Source organism: Castor canadensis, chromosome 5 (assembly GCF_047511655.1).
Source record: "Castor canadensis chromosome 5, mCasCan1.hap1v2, whole genome shotgun sequence".
Classification (NCBI taxonomy): Eukaryota; Metazoa; Chordata; class Mammalia; order Rodentia; family Castoridae; genus Castor; species Castor canadensis.
Window position 1 is genome coordinate 72,338,786 of NC_133390.1, and position 21,408 is coordinate 72,360,193.

The 21,408-nt window shown below is 42.1% G+C and overlaps 1 protein-coding gene across 25 annotated transcripts in view; it reads left to right on the top strand.

Moving 5' to 3' along the window:
* The window catches only part of Kalrn (kalirin RhoGEF kinase), a 660,017-nt gene that overhangs the window by 521,330 nt on the left and 117,279 nt on the right, over window positions 1-21,408 (top strand). For 2 of the 25 annotated variants that reach the window (XM_074073334.1, XM_074073337.1), the window contains exon 1: window positions 8,287-8,831. The exons of 18 other annotated variants lie outside the window; for them this stretch is intronic. In XM_074073334.1, coding sequence (XP_073929435.1) covers window positions 8,744-8,831 — 88 coding nt within the window. In that variant the 5' untranslated portion in view covers window positions 8,287-8,743. Of the gene's footprint in view, window positions 1-7,845; window positions 8,832-21,408 lie in introns of those variants that run through there. 5 more of the 25 variants (XM_074073332.1, XM_074073333.1, XM_074073335.1 and 2 more) reach the window with 5 other exon arrangements.

The window sequence follows — 21,408 nt, forward strand, 5'->3', positions numbered from 1 at the left end:
CAAGGGCAAACACAACAAGGGGATTGGACTATGAGCACATGATAAAAGCAAGAGCACACAAGGGAGGGGTGAGGATAGGTAAGACACCTAAAAAACTAGCTAGCATTTGTTGCCCTTAACGCAGAGAAACTAAAGCAGATACCTTAAAGCAACTGAGGCCAATAGGAAAAGGGGAACAGGTACTAGAGAAAAGGTTAGATCAAAAAGAATTAACCTAGAAGGTAACACCCATGCACAGGAAATCAATGTGAGTCAATGCTCTGTATAGCTATCCTTATCTCAACCAGCAAAACCCCTTGTTCCTTCCTATTATTGCTTATACTCTCTCTACAACAAAATTAGAGATAAGGGCAAAATAGTTTCTGCTGGGTATCGAGGGGGTGGGGGGGAGCGGGAGGGGGTGGAGTGGGTGGTAAGGGAGGGGGTGGGGGCAGGGGGGAGAAATGAACCAAGCCTTGTATGCACATATGAATAATAAAAGAAAAATGAAAAAAAAAAGATGTGAAAGTAAAGGATGTAAGGATGTTGTGTATTAAGCTGTTGAAAAATGGAGTGGGTTGGAGGGGGGAAGTAAAGGGGTCAGGGAGAGTAATGGAAGGAATTGAATGGACCAAAGTACACTCACAGTGGGCATACATTGAGACACCACTTTGAACATCAATTTCAATATTAATAATGAAAAATAGGACTGTAAAATAGGTACAGTATGAGGGGGTAATAGTGAGCGGGGGGAGGGTGAATGAAGGAGATTAAGGTGATGGTATATGGTAGATGGACTTCATATACCTATATGAAATAGAACAAAGAAACCTCTTGGCAATTGCTTTAAGTGGGGTGGGGGAGGGGTTAAGGGGAAGAGATATGGGACAATGTAATATACAATATAAGGCTAATCAGAATTGTCATATGAATTCCCCCCCACCCAGTATAATGAATATATCCCAATAAAAATTTATAAAAGAAAAAATGGGCTGGTGGAGTGGCTCAAGGTGTAGGCCCTGAGTTCAAGCCCTGGTACTGCCAAAAGAAAAAAAAAACCTAAAGATACTACTACAGCTCAGGTGTTTTTAGTCTGAATTTAGGAGTAGGTGAGTAGGTTTTTAAAAACTACAAAAGTAGGCTCATCTGTGTGACTCTAGCAACTTGGGAGACAGAGATGAGAAGGATCAAGGTTTAAGTTTAAGGCCAGCCTGGGCAAAAAGTTAGCAAGATCCCCTCTCAACCAAAAAGCTAGGCATGGTGGTGCACACCTGTCATCCCAGCTGTGTAAGAAGCACAAGTAGGAGAATTGTGGTCCAGGCCAGCCTGTGCACAAATGCAAGACCCTCTTCAAAAAATACTTGAAATAAAAAGGGCTCAGGGCATGACTCAAGTGGTATAGTGCCTGCCTGGCACGTGTGAAGCCCTGAGTTCAAACCCCAGTGCCAAAAAAAACCCCAGAGACATTCAACTGGCTTACATAAAAATGCATGCATTTCCTTTTTCTAAGTGAAGTCCAAGGATATTGAAGGCTTTGGGGGAAAATCACATCTAGTTATTCAGATGATATCATTAGAAAATCATTCTCACTCTCTCTCAAACAGACACACGCACACACGCACATACTTCTCTCATCCCTTAACTCTGTTGGCTTCATTCCCAGGCAGGCAGCTTCTTCCTATGTGGTTAGGGCAAGATTGCCTCCAACTGCTTTAGGCTAACATTCCACAAACTACCAAATCTTGTGGAAAGAGATTGATGCTTTTCCATTAGTTCTTGCTAAATTCTCAGTTTTATCCTTCTTGCATGAAATTGGATCATATGTTAAGTCTCAACTGATCTGATGGAGTGAGGGGCTGAACAGGGAGAAAAAAAATCAGCCACACCTAAAACATGGTCTGGGAATGAAGTAGGGATGCTTCCTCAAATAAATATGAAGAGGGCTGGTGGAGAGCTTCAAGTGGTAGAGCACCTGCCTAGCAAGCATGAGGCCCTGAGTTCAAGCCCCAGTCCCACCAAAGGGAAAAAAAAAAAGATGAAGGTGCAAATACAAAAAGAAGAGGACATAGCTGGCAAATGGGTGGAGAAAAAGATTTGCTACATGAGTGATTCTCAAATCATGGTCCCTATACCAACATCTACATCACCTGGGAGGGTGCAGCAGTGAAATTTCTCAGGCCCCACCCCACACATACTAACTCTGGGCATGGAGCCCAGTAATCTGTCTTTTAACACACCTTCTAAGCGATTCTGATGTATACTCAAGTTTGAGAGCCAGGCATGGTGGTGCATATGTGTAATCCCAGCACTCGAGAGGTGGAGGCAAGAGGATTGTGAGTTTGAGGCCAGCCTGGGCTATATAGCAACACTCTATCTCCAAAAAAAGAGGGAGAACCACCATGCTACACCAGTGGTTTTCAACTATACACCTTATTACTAATACCTGGGGAATTTTTAAACTTACAGATGCAGCTGCACCTAAAGTCAATTCATCTGAGTCTCAGAGTGTGTGGATGTGTGAGGCAGACTCAGGCATTAATGGTTCTCAAACTTGATTTCACCCTGTCATCTCCTGGATGGGGAAATCTACAAAAATATTAATACCTACAATTTTTTTCTTAAAGCTCTCTGGTGATTCTTATTAACCCCAATGTTAAAAACCATTGCCCTTAGGGCTTGAGTGACTGCCTAACAAGTTCAAAGCCCTGAGTTCCATCCCCAGTAATGCCAAAAAATTGCCTTTCACTATCCCTTCTTAATTATCTTGAAAACCCAGATACATCTAGATGCAGGCTAGAGGATATGACCACCTATTTTCTTAAATCCCTCCACTTGGTCAGGTATGCAATGTGGGTCACTTCTCTTTTACATTCGTGGTGAGTCTGTCTCAAGGGCTGGCTTCCTCAGGTCTGGAATTGCTTTGTTACTCATGTAGATCCATGCCAAGAGCAGACCCTGGCACAGAGTGATGAATAGGTCCATGCTCAGGGTCCTAGCAGTGTCCAGTGCTTCCTCAGTGGAGTGTAGACTTTGGCTAGTCTTGTTCTGCAAGGTCTTTGAGGATGGCAGTAGGATCCTTGGGTTACTGGTGGCTAGCCCCAGAATAAATCCCCAGCATGGTCAAAAATGTACTGACTTTGTCAAGACAGGGAGAAAGCCCTAATGCTTTGATATCTTTTCATTGAGATTGTGTGAACTCCTGGGTTATAAAGACCAGTAGAAACATGCCTGATGGATCCATTTTGCTTATACAGGACTACTCTAGAGTCTACTGGCACTCTTACTTCTGAAGGAAGAGCTGGGTCTCCCTCAAACATCTAGTTCAAGCCAGTTTTTATAGAATAATGTCATCAGCCTCTGGCAAAGGATTGTGACAGAAAATTAATCCATTATTACCTGAACATAAAGGGCAAAAGGAAGAGTTAAGTGAAATTAATTGGTATTCACCAAATAAAAAAATTGTTTTGCAGTGTTGGGATCAAGCTCAGGGGTGTGCACATGCTAGGCAGGTGCTATAACACTAAGCAATTAGCCCCTCACCAAGCAATTTTGAAGTATCACTTTATTTTTTCTCTGTTTTATTAGTATATATTAATTATACAAAGGGGTTTCATTGTGATATTTTCATACATGTATATGATGTACTTTGATCAAATTTACCCCCTCTATTACTTTCTTTTTTTTTTTTTTCAGTATTGGGGTTTTGAACCCAGGGTTCATGCTTGCTAGGCAGGTTCTCTACCACTTGACCACTCCACCAGCCCATTTTTTTGTGTTGGGTTTTTTCAAGATAGGATCTCGGGAACTGTTTGTCCAGGGCTGGCTTCAAACCATGATCCTCCTGATCTCTGCCTCCCAAGGAGCTAGGATTACAAGCATGAGCCACTGGTGCTCAGCATTATTATTCTTTCTTAGCCCATCTTCCCCTTTTATAAAACAACTTTCAATGGGTTTCATTATTCTCTTTTCATATGTGTATGAAGTACTTTGATCATATTGTCTTTCCCTTTACTTTCTTCTTTAACCCTTCCCCCTCCCACTGGATCCCACCCTCAAATAGTCCTCCTATTTTATATTCATGTCATTCTTTTTCTTTTTTTTTTTCAGTCTAGATTCCATATATGAGAGAGCACATGTTGTGTTTATTTTTCTCAGTCAGGCTTATTTCTGTTAAATGATGATTTCCGGTTCCATCTTTTTTCCTGTAAACAACTTAATAACATTCTTCTTCATGGCTGAATAAAACTCCATTGTATATATGTATATACCACAGTTTCTTTATCCATTTATCAGTTGATAGACATCTAGGCTGATTCCATAGTTTGCCTATTATGAATAGTGCTGCTCACCCCTGTTTATTGCGGCACTATTCATAATAGCCAAGTTATGGAAACAGCCAAGATGCCCCACCACTGACGAATGGATTAAGAAAATGTGGTATGTATACACAATGGAATTTTATGCAGCCATGAAAGAGAGCGAAATGTTATCATTCGCTGGTAAATGGATGGAATTGGAGAACATCATTCTGAGTGAGGTTAGCCTGACCCAAAAGACCAAAAATCATATGTTCTCCCTCATATGTGGACATTAGATCAAGGGCAAACACAACAAGGGGATTGGACTTTGAGCACATGACAAAAGCGAGAGCACACAAGGGAGGGGTGAGGATAGGTAAGACACCTAAAAAATTAGCTAGCATTTGTTGCCCTTAATGCAGAGAAACTAAAGCAGATACCTTAAAAGCAACTGAGGCCAATAGGAAAAGGGGACCAGGAACTAGAGAAAAAGTTAGATCAAAAAGAATTAACCTAGAAGGTAACACACACGCACAGGAAATTAATGTGAGTCAATGCCTGTACAGCTATCCTTATCTCAACCAGCAAAAACCCTTGTTCCTTCCTATGATTGCTTATACTCTCTCTTCAACAAAATTAGAAATAAGGGCAAAATAGTTTCTGCTGGGTATTGAGGGGGGAGGAGAGGGAGGGGGCGGAGTGGGTGGTAAGGGAGGGGGTGGGGGCAGGGGGGAGAAATGACCCAAGCCTTGTATGCACATATGAATAATAAAACAATAAAAAAATGAATAGTGCTGCTATAAACATGGGTGTACAGGTATCTGTTGTATGCTCATTTACATTCGTTTGGATATATGCCCAGGAGTGGTATAGCAGGATCATATGGTAGTCTATTTTTGTTCTTTTGAGGAACCTCCATACCGATTTCCACAGTGGCTGCACTAATTTATATTCTCATCAGTAGTGTGTAGGATTCCTTTCCCCTCACTTCCTCACCAACATTTGTTGTTTGTTTTCTTTATGACGATCATTCTGACTGGAGTGAGGTGGAATGTCAGTGTCATTTTGACTTATGACTAAGGATGTTGAACATTTCTTCACGTATTTATTGGCCATTTGTACTTTTTTTGAGAACTGTTAATTCATTTACCTAGTTAGTAATTGGATCGTTTGATCTTTTGGTGCTTAATTTTTTGGAGTTCTTTATTCTGGGTGTTCTTTATTCAATGAATAGCTGGCAAGGACTTTCTCTCATTTTGTAGATTGTCTCTTGATTGTGATAATTGTTTCCTTTGCTGTGCAGAAGCTTCTTAATTTGATATAATTCCATTTGTCAATTCTCACTCTTATTTCCTGAGCAATTGGAGTCCTATTCAGAAAGGCATTACCTATGGCTATAGCTTCAAGGGTCTTTCCTATGTTTTCCTCTAGTAGTTTCACAGTTTCACTTAGATCTTCAACCATTTTGAATTAATTTTTGTACAAGGTGAGAGATAAGTGTCTAGCTTCAGTCTTCTACATATGGATAGCTAGTTTTCCCAACACCATTTATCTCTAACAGATGTTTTTGGCACCTTTGTTGAAAATCAGATGGCTGTAGCTGTATGGGTGTATTTCTGGGTCTTCTGTTCTGTTCCATTGGTCTTCAATATCTGTTTTTGTGCCACTACTATGGTGTTTTGTTACCATGGCTCTATAGTATAATTTGAAGTCAGGAATTGTGATACTTCCTGCTTTGCTCTTTTTGCTCAGGATTGTCTTGATTTATTCTTGGTTTTTTGTGCTTCCAAATAAATTTTAGGGCTGATTTTTTTTCTGTTTCTGTGAAAAATGACATTAGAATTTTGATGGGGATTGCATTGAATCTATACATTACCTTCAGTAGCACAGCCATTTTCACAGTATTAATTCTGCTGATCCATGAACATGGGAGGCCTTTCCATGTCTTTTTCAGTTTCTTTTAATTCCTATCAAAATGCTCCTTATGAAAATATCACAGGGTACCCTAAAATATGCACAATCTCTGCATCAATTAAAAAATTAATTTCACAAAAGAAAAAGAATGCTCCAAAGTACCAAAAAAAAAAAAAAAAACCAGGTGAATTGAGTGGGTAGACAAAATATTCCTAAAGCCATGGCACCCATGCTGTGGATACAAGCAAATAAAGTTAACTTTTAAGAGAGCTGTGATAATGGGACATTTTTTGATCTGGGCTTGCAGAAAAACCCAAAACCAAAACAAAACACAAAAGCATTGGTTTTGGTGACATGGAAGAAAGAAAAGCACAATAGTATTGGTTGTCACAAGTCAGAACTGGAACCCAAGACAACAATATGAGGATGTTGGGATCCTGTCATAATTGAAGCTGACAAGATGAGACTGACCAACAGCCAGGAGGGTGAGGGAATCTGGAGTCCTGGCCGCAGGCTGCATGAGCAATTGGAACTTCCGTTTCTTGGTTTCCCTGTGTTATAAGGAGAACCAGAATCACATTTCCTGTAGACAGTGAGATGCTTTTGTAACTCTTGCTAGGAAGCCATCAGAGAGGGCAAGGTGGTAGGAGAACCAGAGGTGTGATTTTCACCTGGGTCTCTGCAGGTTATATGGGGTGAAACTTTTTAGAGCTTCTCTGTAGAGATAAACCACTAAAGTCTCATCACAGTTTCTTCATTCACTTTTCCCAAATATAAAGAAAGGGTCCTACTTTGTAAGATGTTTGTCATTATTAGGAGAAATGGGCTTACATTTGGAGACTGAGGGAGCTGCTCGGCATACATAAATGCTCAACAAATGTCAGGAACTCAGGAATTCATGCTACTTCTATCACTTGCTGAGTATCCAATATTTCCCAACCATGTGGCAGATGTCTTGGCACACAGATAAATAAGGCCCAAATATGAACATGGATCACACTGGGAAAGGAAGCCCCAAATCCTACAAACTTGTAAAAGCCTTGTCCCCTGCCTATTTTTCCTCCTGCACTATACAACTGAGCCACATCCCCAGCCCATGGCCCTTGTTTTCTGATGACCAAGCTTTCTTTGTGAGTGTTGCATGCTGTCTGCAGGCCTCTTTCTCCAAAGCTGGTCACAAGGGAATAGGAGAGACCCCCTGGGAGTGATCTGCACAGTGACACGTGGGAAGGTCCAGTTGATGTGGTCCAGGCCAGCTTCTGGGGGCTTGTAGAAAGAAAGCTTGTCCTTGAACCATGAAAAAGACTTACAGAAGAAAAGTATAGGGATGTTAAGTAAAGGAATGGTAGAGGAGGAAGGAGGGGGAGTGTTACTGGGGAGGTGGTGAATGGAAGTCTTCCAGTAAGGTGTTGGGAGTTTCTCTATAGGTATTCATTCACACGAAACTAGTAAAGAGGACCTTTGTAACAGGTACTTCCATAATGTCTTTTTAAATTCTATTAGCAGTCCTATAATGTAGAATTTTTTCTATTTTTTTATTGTCACACTCTTTTTTATTAGCATACATTAATAACACAAGGAGATTTCATTGTGATGATTCCATAGATACATTATTATTATTATTATTAGGCAGTATTGCGGTTTGAACTCAGGGCCTACATACACACTTGCTGTACCACTAGAGCCACTCTGACAGCTGTTTGAACTGCGATCCTCCTGATCTATGCCTCCTGAGTGGCTAGAATTAGACTTGAGCCTCCAGGTGCATTATTGTTTTGGTTTTCTTTGTTTAATGAGGAAACTAAAGGGCAAAAAACAAAACAAAAAAAAATGTGAAGTGACTGGCCTGAGGTCAAACAGCTAGGGTACCCGGCAGAATTGAACTTTGAACTTTGGCTTTGTAATGTCAAACCAGAATGCTTTTACACATCATTCTGGTCCGGAAACTGATAAAGAAGTGGGCACTGTTATCGTTATTAGTTGTAAGCCTTAGAAGGAAGGAAAGAAAATGGTTGGGTCACGGAGATATTCTTAAGAGAAAGGAAGTGGGGGAGGAAGGGCGAACGTATTAAGGAGAAAGGCATTACTGAGCTTTGAACCTTCTAAATCTGCTCCTCTCCCACCTTTTCAGACTCCTCTAGTTGTCTCTTTTAAGCCAAAGTTGATGATGGTGCCCTTCAGGGGGAGGAAGTTGCACAGAAGTACCTGTTTGTGACTGGAGCTCGGTGTGATCATGTTCCCAACGCTTGCTAGGTACCTACAGCCACACTCAGCATTACATAAGGCTGGGTGCCGCCGCTAGCCTGGTCCGCAACAAACAGCTGGACCTTGGAACTCCGCCCCCCTTAGGCCCTCCCTGCCTGCCGGGCCCCTCCCCTCTCCCCGAAGTGGCCCTGGCTCCCAGTAACTCAGAGCTCAGGTTGAGGAGCCTGGAAAGGACCGTCAGACTGGAGGCGGGAGCTGGCTTCGGGCAGCGTTGAAGTTTCCTCGGCGGCGCGCTCACCCCGGGCTGGCGCCCGGGCCATGCGGGAGCGCTGGGGCCGCGCAGCAGCATGAAGGGCGGCGATCGGGCTTACACCCGAGGTCCCTCTTTGGGGTGGCTTTATGCCAAGTGCTGCTGCTGTTGCTTCCCTTGCAGAGGTGAGTGGCTGACGGCGTTGATGCCACATTTTAGCTGGGCTAGTGGGACTGAGAGTGAGGGAGCGAGGGAGGAAGGGAGGGGACGGTAGGAGAAATGGGGAGGAGGACACCAGGCGGGCGGCCGCGGGAGAGGGCGGGCTGTGAACCGCGTTCCTTGCAGTTTCCCAGGCAGCAGAACGCCGTGCGCTCGAGAGATTTTTGAATTGGATGTGGAACGGCAGTCTGGGGACATAGTTACTTCCCAACGACTTTGGATGTCAGGACACCAGTGCAGAGGGTGGAAAGACAGACTCGGAGCTGTGAGTGTGGCAACACACACTGCACTGCTTATTTACATATGGGTGTCAGCTTTGGGATTAACGTATGATTCTCCCATATAGGAACACGTTTGACACTCATCTCTACACCGGGAACTATTTTTGCCAAGTGACAATTTTCTTATGGGACTAGAGCTTTCTTTTTTCTGCCTGGGCGCTCACAGGCCAGAGTGGATTTGCAGCTCTGGGCCAGAGCTTGGCTCATTAATTAACCGAAAACTTTTTTTGTACCTAATTAGGACTGTATTTAATTATTCTGCTAATTTTAATGTCATTGAGGAGACTTACAGGAAGCAACCAATTTCCCTAAAGCAGCCTGTAAAACAAGAGGGTGAGAAGGATCTCAGAGGGACGGCTATGGATTGTGCCTTTCCAAAAGAAAAATGGGATCCTAACATTGTTCATGTCAGTTTTCTCTACTTCAGTTGGGAGAAGGCAAGAAAGGATGTTTCCAGCCTCCTACTTGAAATTTGCCCCTTTAAATTAAAGTTTCACCTACTGAGCTTTCCCCTCCATCTCTATTTACAGTGTCCCAGTCTCAAGCCTATTTATCATCTATGCAAAATTCTGATGCAACTTTCTTGCCTAGTAATAAACTTCATCCAAGTGACCCTTCCCATCCACATAACCAGGACAATCTTCCCATTCTCGGTAGATTTATGGTTACAAAAACTAATTAAATTTCAAGGACCTTGTCCCATGTCACTAAGGTTCATAGTCCCAGCATTAGATTTTCCCAGTCTGTGTGTTAATTAAATAGCCTGGAAAATGTGTGGTATCCAGCTCTAAACCCGAATTCAGATGGAGCTGGAGTCTGAGAAGATTTAGGAACCTAGTTGAGAAAGAGCCAAAATAAGGCTGGGAACTAAAGGGAGTGTCACAGAGGGGAGGAAGCAGGAAACGCCAGGGGAATCTGAGTGGGTGGGTTTGGTTTGAAGGCTGTGCTGCCTTAGGGTGAAGGATTTCTAGACAGGATTTCTTGGGAGTCCATATCCGGTCAGGAGGGAATGTAGGGATTTGGGAATGCGGGGGCTTTGGGGGTGCTTTCCCTGAGCCCTTGCAGCTGTCCTCCTTGAATCCACAAGTGGAAGCCTGCTTCCCTCCAGGGTAATCTGCCTGGAGTCTCTCAGACCTTGGATTTTGCGAATTGCGCTGGCCCATCCAGCTGGCAGGGGAGAAGGCGGTGCCTCACCTGGAGACTGGTAACATGGAGTCTGCAGGCTCTGTAGCTAAGAGAGGGGGCTTGCAAGGTGCCCGAGCTGCAAGAGACCGTGGACCCTCCACTGAAGGTAGATGGAGACAAAAGGCGGTGAAAGTGACTTAAAATGGAAAAGAAGGCTAAGGAGGTATCTTCCTCCTCACCTCCTCCAGTTTTGCTCCTTACACTTTCCTTAGTCTAAAGTACATGGAAAACTGTGGTGGGGGCCTGTAGGATGATAGCATCTGAGTGTTGGAACACTTTGCAGTTTAGGTCTGGCAGAAAAGAGAAGGGAGTCTTCACTCAGCCTAAGGGCATCAATTCAGAAACAGGCTGAGAAGATAAGGTCTGTACTGAGGTTGAGTACATAGCCCAGAGCACTCAACTCTGGGAAGAGGCTTGGCTAACTGTGAGGCAGAGAGGGCTTAGGAGAGTCTTAGAGGTGGCAGGAGTGAAGGGTGTTCACAGCAAGGAACCATCTACCTCCCTACTCAGGAAAACCAGTTTCTCTGGTCTTTAGACTTACTACAATTGAAAGGCAACCTCCCTACTCCCCATTCTTAAATATAAGGCAGCACTATTTGGTTTCTGTTCCGCTCCTGAGAGAATTTGGCTTTCTCCTACTGCCTGAGTAGCTTCACTCAGGAGTCAGAGCCTGCTGCCATGGTTAAGTCAGGGGGCCTTGGCTATCTGTCTTCCAGCCTTTCAGAATACAAAGGACACCTCCTCCTAAAATCTGAGAAAGGCACAAAAGTAAAACCAAGAAGAAGTGGAATGTACTAGTTATTTTTTATCTAAGCTAAGGGGGCCATAATAAAATTTCTCTGGGAGCCCTAAGTGGTTGTTATCACTGGAATAGGAGTCAAAGATTCAGTGACAGTACCTGTGTGCCCTTTAAATGTAATATTTGAGAAGAGTATGCATGAATTTAGTTAAACTTCTCTTTTGATTTGGGAAAGTGAGAAAGGTGACTATCTCCAGCTTTACTCTTCCTTTTTTTGGTTTCTATTGAGTATGGGAAAGTAAAAGGATTTGAAGAAAGATGGTCTTTCTTCCCTATTTTAAAGGAGGAAAAAACTTGAAAAACAAGGATGGAAAGGAAATAGAGATCGGGTGAGAGGGAAAAAAGAAGACAAATATGTTTACAACTGCCTTTTTGAAAGTGAAAAAAAACCAAAAGTGAGATAATGGCCTGCTTGTGTCTGAAGGGTGATAAATCATTGCTGTCACACTCTATGGGGAGCTGGGGACTACTTTAGCTAGTCAGACTGTACTTTAAGCCTAAGAAGTGGGTCAGTTTATCTTAAAGTTTAAAAACACAACTTCTTTCAGAGTGACAAAAAGGATTTCAAATCATTCAGATCTTGCTAAGTTATGTGTCCTGCTGGAATTTGTGACTTCTTAGATCATGGAGCCTAAGAGGTTTTTCTGACCTTTCTAGATGGAAGCCAGTTTTAGAGCCTTCAATTTCCTAGTCAAGTTGTAACTAACTTTGGATATGTGGACAAGGGTCCCGTCTGGGAACCATTTTCTGGCCACCATCCTCCTCTGCTTCTCCGACATGTGCATGTGACTTGTTTATATTTGTTTATTGCTGTATTAATGGCCTTGCATCCAAGCCACATGCCATCATGTCTCCACATTTACAAGACAGTTCAGCACCCTTAGCATCCCAAAGGTGAAGAGGGGAAGGGGCTGTTGACTTTGTCAAACTGAATCAGTTCACTGAGGAGGTGCTGGGATCACATGGCCATGGTCCCTTCACAGCAGGGTGGTTAGTTTCTTTCCTGACTCTGACATTAGGGAATGTGGACAGGATTATGGGGGTTCACAGGGCACCCAAAGTCATCCTCATCTATTTTTGTATTCTTTTTTCTACCTTTCCCCAGTATCTCTAACCAGGAACCTTATGACTTGATGTAAATGTCTCGACCTTGGCCCTTAAATTAATATAGCTCATTTTATAAGCTGAATTTAATGTGTGAAACCATGACACCAAGTTCCTTTAGAAAGGTGTTGGTAACCTCAAAGAAGTACCCTTGTGACCTTCATTGTTGCTTACTTTAATTTACTAACCAAGGGACAAAATCCTTGGGACTTGGATGTATCTCCTTTTATCTTCTTATCTTCTAGGAAGTACCTTTCCCTGGTGAAAACTCAGTTGAGCTCACCACACTCAATTATTTGGTATACATTTGTTTTCCAACATATCTCTTCATTTTTCTTTGCCTCCCTCCCAAAGATGTGCCCTAATCTTGGGAGTGGTACCACTATGTATACTGTCCCCAACCCAAATCTTATTCTTCTCCTTCCCATGTCTGACTCTCTATACAGTAAGTAGTGACAGAGGTTTCATTTATTACCTGGATAACCGTACTGACTGCCAGTCATCACATAGCCTAGTAGAAGTGGGACTATATGATTTAATGGATGAGGTAGAGACTAGAAACTGAAGCTGGTACAGCTGCATGTACAACATGCTAATAATAGTTGCCACAAGGGTTCCACAGGTCCTAAGTCCTATTTTGGGATAAAAAGATAAAAATGCAGTCTCTATCTGAGCTTTTAATGCAAAATAATTTAAAAGAAAAAAAGCAAGTGATCATTGAGTTTACCCTTGAGTCCATGCAATGATGTGGGGGCACACCAGACTCTAGTCAGGTTGGTGTTCCATTTTGGGATTTTCCTTTTGAGAATCTCAACACTGCCCTCTTCTGCCTGGAAAATATGCCCCATCTTTAAAAAATGCTGGTCCTCTTTTCAGTTAGTGAGTGGCTGCAGGGCCTGTGATTCCTAAAAGAGGGGGGGGACCCTAGAAAAGGCATGGGTCTGAAACTGGATCGTTTCATCACACCTTCTTTTCTACAGGAGGAAACTGAGACCCAGCCATAAGTGACCCAGTAGTAGTAACCATAAGTATCAGGGTCAGAACTAGAATCCTTTTCTGGGGTGCCTTCCTTAACTTAATTATTCTTAGGCATGTGACATCTCTTAACAGAGGCAGGGCTGACACTACTGAGACCATTCCCAAGTAGAAGTTTGCATGTTGAGTGGAATGATTTGTTGTACTTGGAGTCACTACACTGCCTGCATGATCTGCTTTAAGGGACTGTTCTGTCTCAAGACCACAGATGAGAGAGAATGCACCAAAGCAGCTATGCATTGTTCTTAAATATCTGTGTGTTTTTTAAAACTCTGTTCAACTTAATACAGAAAATTCCCCACCCCCTTTCTTTCTTGTCCCTGTCTTTTGTTTGTTTGTATGTTTGTTTTGTTTTGTTTTTAAAAGACAAGATCTCACTATGTTGCCCAGGCTGGCCTCAAACCCCTAGACCAAAACCATCCTCCTGCCTCATCCTGGAGCTTCAGTCTCCCAAGTAGCTGAGACTACTTGCCTGGATGGTCCCTATTCTTGATGTATGTCCTTTCAGGTAGAAATGAATCAATGAAATGCATCCCTAACATTCCATCTTTGACTGTCCCTGGTTTTTATATAACACACAGTGTTTTGATTCATTTGACAAATGTTTATGTGCTGACTGCTAGCCAGCCCTGCACTAGGTGCCTGGGGGTATGTGTGTGTGTGTGGGGGGGGGAATCATTCATAATGGTGCTTACTCCATCGGGCTGCTATGAGGATTAGTTGAGATAATGTTGGTAAAGGGCTTAGTATAGCACACCAGGCACATAAAGTGCTTTTCTCAAGTGCTGCTATTCATGAAAACAGTAATACTATACATAGACCCCATGCCCAGGAGATTCTCAACTAAGTATTTGTGGGTCCTCTGGGTGGTAACTGGTAATTTAATAGTCTTGGCTCAAACCATTGTCAACTGTTCTTCAGTGTTGTGGAGTTACCACTGTTGAAGAAGAAAGCTGGGTCCTTTTTTCAAAAAAAAAATTAAACCAGTAATTAAAAAAAAAACACACATAACAATGCTAGTAGCATAATCATTGCATTCCATTAAAAAAAAATTGAGTAGAAGACTGGCAAGAAGTCTGAATGTCCCCAAGTTGTCCTTCTCTTGAGGAGAAACACAAGGTATAAGAATTGGAGAATAAACATACCATTGTTTGTTTTGGTTGTAGTGCTGGGGACAGAAGCTAGGGCCTCCCACATGGTAGGCAAGTGTTCTACCACTCAGTTATATCCTCCAGCCAGCTACATTATTTTTGAAGTTTACATCCTGAGTACCTACATTAATTATGTAAAAAAATCCCAATCATTTTTTCTTCCCTGCCCCTTCAGCTAGCAATCTACTTCAAAACATTTTTCTGTTCATGGTGCACACCCTTTATTCTTAAGGCTTTGCTGCATCCCCCGGCCCCCCCCCAACTCCCTGACTCCCAACACAGTTTCTGAATTGTTCCAGACCATGGGGTTCTGGATGTTTTGCTATGGTTTCCCCGGAGTCTTCTGTATCCCTCATAGACAAGGGTGACTTGGCTCCCTGTCTGGTCTATTCAGTGACTAATGGGACACATTTTTCATTTTTTGAAGTTGCACAGCATTTTGTTATACTTCCTGGAAGGAGGGGAACCCTGGTTACACCTAGGAGACACCTAGGAGGCTGCCAGGTGGCATTTGCCAGGTAAAAAGAGCAAAGATCAGAGTTTCTGAACAGGTTGCTCCACATTCTTCTTGCCCTCCTGGTGACTGCAGCTGAAAGGAAGGGAAACCCTTCTGCTACTAGGTTGAACCAGTCTTGGAGAACATTGCTGTTTCCAGCTATCTGCTCTTCCCTTGTGGTGGACATGTGTTTCTTCTCTCACCAAACCTGGCGTAATAGGATCTCAGACATTCTCAGTTTTTCTGCCCCCTCTAGTAGAATCTTCATATTGCTCCTGTGAATTAGAGATGTTTCCTTTCCCCATCTAAAGAGTCAAGGCTTGCTGTAAAAAAAGGTTGCAAATACTCCCCCACCAGCCACAGATTTTGCATCCTGGTCTGACACCTGTGCAGTGCACCTTTTCTTCTCTCTCTTCCTATCTGCAGAATGCTCGGGAGCAGAAGTTCACAAAGTGTCATCATCTAGAACGATGGTAGACATGCCCATTCTCAGGCCAAGACCAGAAGCAGGTGCCTAGCAACCTGCGTGTTACCACGCTTTCCAGGTGGTGGTTCTCATGGGTCACCAGCTTAGTGCTGCTGACTCGGAGGGAAGCAGATTTCCTCTCTGGCTTTTCTTTCTGTTTTAGATTTGTACTTTTCTCTCTTCTCTCTGCCTCCTCCCTTCCCCCAGCTCCAACAAGGAAAAAGTGTTCTGTATCTAAAGGAAGGACACCACTCCGCTGGGGAATTTTTGTTTTGAAAAGTTTAGAGGCCCCACTGCCATTCACTTTCACCAGGCTGGGGGCAGGGTGGGAGTAGGATGAGCCATAAGGAACCATCTATGACTTCCTTTTAGTGAGCTCATCCGGTCTGAAGTCCAGTGAGGTCAATGTATCTTTTTTCCTCATTTAAGATTCTGTTTCTTTTCTTTTCTTTTTTTCTTTTTGGCGGTACTGGGGTTTGAGCTCAGGGCCTCAGGCTTGCTAGGCATGCACTCTACCACTTTAGTCACTCATCCAGCCCTTTTCCTCACTATTCTTAAACTGAGGAAAAACTCAAAAGTTAGGCTCTTCAGGCAAACAAAAAGGACACAGTAACCTAACTACTTAGAGGCAACCACTACGTAACCACTATGTCATTTTCTATGCGTTCACCCCTTTTTACAGAAATAGTTTCATGTTTTATATACTGCTTTAGAACTTATTTTTGCTTCATCCTCTGAGCATCTTTCCATGTAGATGCATTTCCAGATATTTTTCCCAGTATTGAGGATGGAATCTAGGGCCTTGCACATGCTAGGCAAACACTGTACCTCTGAGCATCCTCCAGGATATTTTTGATGGCTGCAAAGTGTTTCATTACAGAGAAGACTTGAACTTGACAACTATTTTTTTTCAACTAGGATATATCATTGTACAGGGAGGATTCATAGTGCCAATTCCAAATAGGCTTATATTGTGCATTGGTTAGATCACCCCCACCATCTTTCCCCACATAAAGCAATGGCAAGAGGTTTCTTTGTTCTATTTCATATAAGTATATGAAGTCCATCCACCAAATACCCTCACCTTAATCTCCTTTATTCACCCTCCCCCTCCCACAAGTATCCCACACACACACCGTACCTATTTTACAGTCCTGTCTTTTGTTACTAATATTTAGAACTTGACAACTATTGGTATGAGTTTAATGTAGTGGTTAAAAGTTTGGTGAGAAGGTATGACAAAGAGACCTGTGTGAGGACATAGATCTTTGTAGAAGCAGACTACATAGACTGCTTTTCAACCTGGGATTCTTGTGTTCCCTTTCCCCAAGTTTCCTCCTCCTTGATCTCTACCCCAGGAGATCTGTAAGCATTGCTGCTGAAGTGGCAAGGTTGATCCTTCCTCTCTTCCTAGTCATATGGTGTCTGCTAATTGTGCAGTTCATCTTGCTGAGCAGGTTTGAGCATTTTTCTTTTTCCTTTTCTTTGAGACATACTTTGGAAGATAAGTCATTAAATTATTGTGACTGGGAAATAGAGTCCTCATAATAAATATTTTTCTGCCTCAAAAAATCATACATAAATGAGAAGAATTCTTAAGTATGAAGGTAAATTAAGATAAAATTCCATCACCAAAAATAACCAGTATTTTGAATAAATCCTGCCAGCCTTTTTTCCCTGTGTATTTATTTTTTTCTCGGAAATGTGATATTGTAGTGCTATACACCTTCTTCATTTAACATAGTGAACAACTTCTACATTGTTTTTATGGGTGCATTCAGTAGTACAGTGGAGCCAGCTCTTCTCAGAAAGGGCTTAGTCAGGACTTTGAAAGCAGATTATTAAACCATTGGAAGCTTGGAATCAGCCATGGTGGGAGTGTTTATTATATGATGGAAGTCACCAGACGCCACAAATCAGGGCTTTTTGTTCTATTCAGAGAGAGATGGTTTATTAGCATACTACTAGATGCACATTTTATCATGTATAAATATGATTTGTTTTTATTTAATTAATATTATTTCAGATTTCTGATTTTTTGCTATAAACAGTGCTGTAATGACCAATCTTATAACTGTCTTGGCACATACTCATAATTGCTTCTTTAGGATTAATTCTTCGAAATAGGCTCTTCAACCAGAGAATATCTAGAATTTGAGGACTCATTTGTTACCAGTTACCCCAGTTTCACACCCTTTGAAAGGAAGAGAACACTGTTTTTTTGTTTTAGGAGGATTTATGAGAAACTTCTGGACCTAGGAATTTCATTCCTCTTGAACTGTTTACTTCTGTTTACATTTTCTGAATTAATTTAATTCTTTTTATGTGCAGAAATACCCTGGCTGAGAGTATAATAAGCTGGTGCTTTTGATCCCTAGCCTATGTACTGATATGCAGGCTATACAAATATATAAGTATATTTTGTAATTGTTCAGGATTGTGAGGCAATGTATCATGACAATTAAGAGCTTGGATCAGGGACCAAAATGATTGTGAATCCCAGCTCTGCTGCTTACCTGTGTGATCTATACAAATTACATAAACTTTTGGCCTCAGTTTCCTCACCTGGAAAATAGATCATGAAATCTGTTTATGGGTTTTATGCAAGGCTTATGTAAATCACTTAGACCTGGCACATGGTAAGTGCTAGGCAAGTTTTGGATTATTGTTATTAATGAGTACCTAGAAGTCTTTGTGGACTATGTCAACCATTACATTCAAATGCTTTCATTAGTTCCTCAATTATATGGGAAATTAAACGAAGTATTTTTTGTATTATTCCCAAGTATTTAGGTACCATGTGGTAGGACTTGGACCTACCTACTTAGTAATTTTAAGATGTTTCCCTGCTCCCAAAGATCTTACCGTCTAACTTGAGAGATGCTCTATAAGTATATAACAGTAATAACAAATAAAAAAAGAATTACTGAAGACAATAAAAGAACCAATGTTCCAAGAGCTACCTGATTGCTGGTTAAAATAATTAAGCAAAAGCTGATGGGAGCATAGTGACCTAGGTCATCTGGAAGGACTTTTCGGGAGATGCAAGTCCTCCCTGTGCACTACAGGACAAGATGCAATTTTTGAAGGGCTGAGGGTTTCGTATGAGAAAAGCACGAGGGACATTCAGAGAACCACAGGAAGCAGGTCAGACAGAGCTGCCTTCTACAGCTGTGTTGCCTAATCCAGTAGCCACTAGCCATATGTGGATACTGAGGACGTGAAAAGATGCTAGTCCAAATTGAGATATGTGATGCACAGCAGATTTCAAAGACTTGGTACCAAAAAGTGTAAAGCATCTCAATTTTTGTCTTAATTACATGTTGAAATCATAATAACATTTTGTAGATATCAGGTTAAATGCAATAGATTAAAATTAATTTCACCTGTTTCTACTTTGAATGGTAATTAGGGAAATAGTGTTATACTAGCTATAGTAAATTGCTTGGTCTGTGTAGGGAAGATAGTGAAATGTAGAATGGCTCTGACCTTTTGTTCTGGGGGTAAGATACCAGGCCAGCTAAGGGGAGATCCAGTTTTTTGGAAGGGACCTAGGAGGGCTGGCACCCCAGTGAACTGAACTCATTCTCAGGTTCCTATAATTATAAATTAGCTATCTCTACAGATTTGATCTTTAGACGCTATCCCATAACATTCATTTACATTTGATGTTTGCAAATATTCAGAAGGATTCTGAACCCTCTACCACTCTGGAGGCCCAAGTCCATATGAAATAATAGTTTGATTCTCAGAGCCTAGAGCTGAGAGCTAGGTCCAATTAGTCCTAATGGAACCAGGGTCTGTTTCATTAGCCCAGAGTAGACAAACAAAGCCAGAAGACTTTTTTGAGACATCCCAAGGGGCTTTTAGTAACCTTCCAGTCCAGATGAAAGGTCAAGGCCAATCTGAAGCCAGGCTTACATAACCAGTGTGGTCCAATCTAATCAGGGTGTCATGAAGCCCTCCCAGGGATCTAGCAAGACCTGACACCATCAGAATACACTGCCTTCTAGTCACTGGTGACTCCTTCAAGGACTGCGAAATAATTAGAAATGAAAATGGAACAAGGCACTGCCCTTGTAAATTTACAATATAGATGGAGGCAGAGATTAAATTCTCTCTCTCTCTTTCACACACACACACACACACATACATACACACACACACACACACATTCTGAGTACACTCAAGGAAAAGAACAGGACACTCTGAGAGTGTCTGGTGGGGGAAGGGAAGGAGGTGGGATTTTTTTTGGGCAATAGGGATCTTGTCTGAGGAAGTGACATAAATACCAAGTTTTGTTCCTATCACTCTTCTGGCCCCCAAGTGGATACTGTTTGCATTCTGGACCAAGCTTAAGAGCCTTTCCAAAAGGTTTTGCTAAATATTATGGGAGAACATGAGGAAGTAGAGTAAAAGGAGCATAAAGCCAGATGGCTGTGTGGAGTTTATAGTTTTTAGCACCTTGCATGAAACTGGCTTTCTTCAAGAGCTCATGTGAGCTCTCAGTGGCACTCAGGAAGCTGAGGTGGGAGGATTGCCTAAGTGCATTTATTCAAGGCCAGGCTGGCAAGATCCCATCTCAAAAGAAGGAGGAGGAAAAGAAAAAGGAAAAAAAAAAAAAAACTCATGTGGAATTCTTTAGTCTACAAACCTAAGACATCTGTACTCTGGCTACAAAGGAGCATTGCTTAAGGCCCTTACTTCGTAGTTTGTGGTGGGAGTCCCTTTGAAGCTGTTATCTTGTGGCCTGAGCCCCTTCCTAGATCTCAACATTGGGATCTGGATTAGAAGGGTCAGATTCTCACTGTCACCCACCTCAGCCCTTCACAGCCAGCCCTTGTTCCTGTTCTGAGGCATCCCTATCCACAGCTGCTGCCTCTTGCAAGCTACAAGCCACTAATCACGATTCAACAGGTGTCAGCTGAATCTGAGCACCTCTCTGTGGGTAAGTTGTGGCCCAGCTTCTATGGCATGTGGGACATTATTCTCTATTCTCAGTCACTTCTGTGATTTCATCCAATTCCCGTTCCACAAAGGGATTTAGAAACCAAAGTGAATTCTGCTTGTTCACTTGGGTTATGCTTAAAAGCAAAACACCTCAGCAACCTCTTAAAGTTTTTTTTTTTCATCCTTTCTAATTTTTAAGCTCCCATTCCTTTGTGCTTTGGTTTGTAAATTCTACTCCCTTCCCAATTTAACTTTCAACCTAACCACCAAATAGCACTTCCATTTGAGAGTGTCAGCAGCCAATTCTACCAGTGCAGCCATAGCTCTCCTCACACAGCCAGTGTCCCAGCTCAGTCCCAGGGAGGTGGTCAGATCTAAATTTAACTATGACCCTCCTGCCAGCTATGCAAGCCAGGCTACAAGAGCAAAAACAGAGCTGGACTGTTCTCAGGTTGTGTACATGTAGGAGGAAGAAGAGAAAGAAGGTAATCAAGGCTTCCCAAAAGTCTAGAACAACCCTGGGGGAAGACAGAGGAGGAATTTATGATGGAGTATAGTCATCCCAAGAGACTGTTGGACTCTATTCTAGCTTGGCTATGTCCTTTGGAGAAAGTCCCCCAAACTCTCCACCTGCTCAGGTTCTTCCCACTGTAAGGTATCAGTGACATTACTCACCTGGATTTATAATTACCATGACTTCTTGCCAAACATGCCACAGTTATGTGCTCACTCTTGTCTCTTGTTCCAGCATGACCCCAGGTTTATGAGGTTCAATCTGCACATTGTGCTATGTTGATTTCAGCTCTTGTTGGGTTGTCTGTTTTGCATCTCTATTTAGTGGGCATCCTTTTCCATGTCAATGGGTACAAATTACAGAGACAGGGTAGGGGCAGTGTCTGAAATCCTGTTTTTGAAATGATTTTGCCAAGTTGGGTATAAAAATATGTAACTGTAAAGCACTGAATTTTATTAAAATGATTTGGATTGTAAAATTTAGCTCATTATGATTTATTCACAATTCCAATTTATATGTGTAATCATGATTAGCATCCTATGCCATGAAATTCATATATATG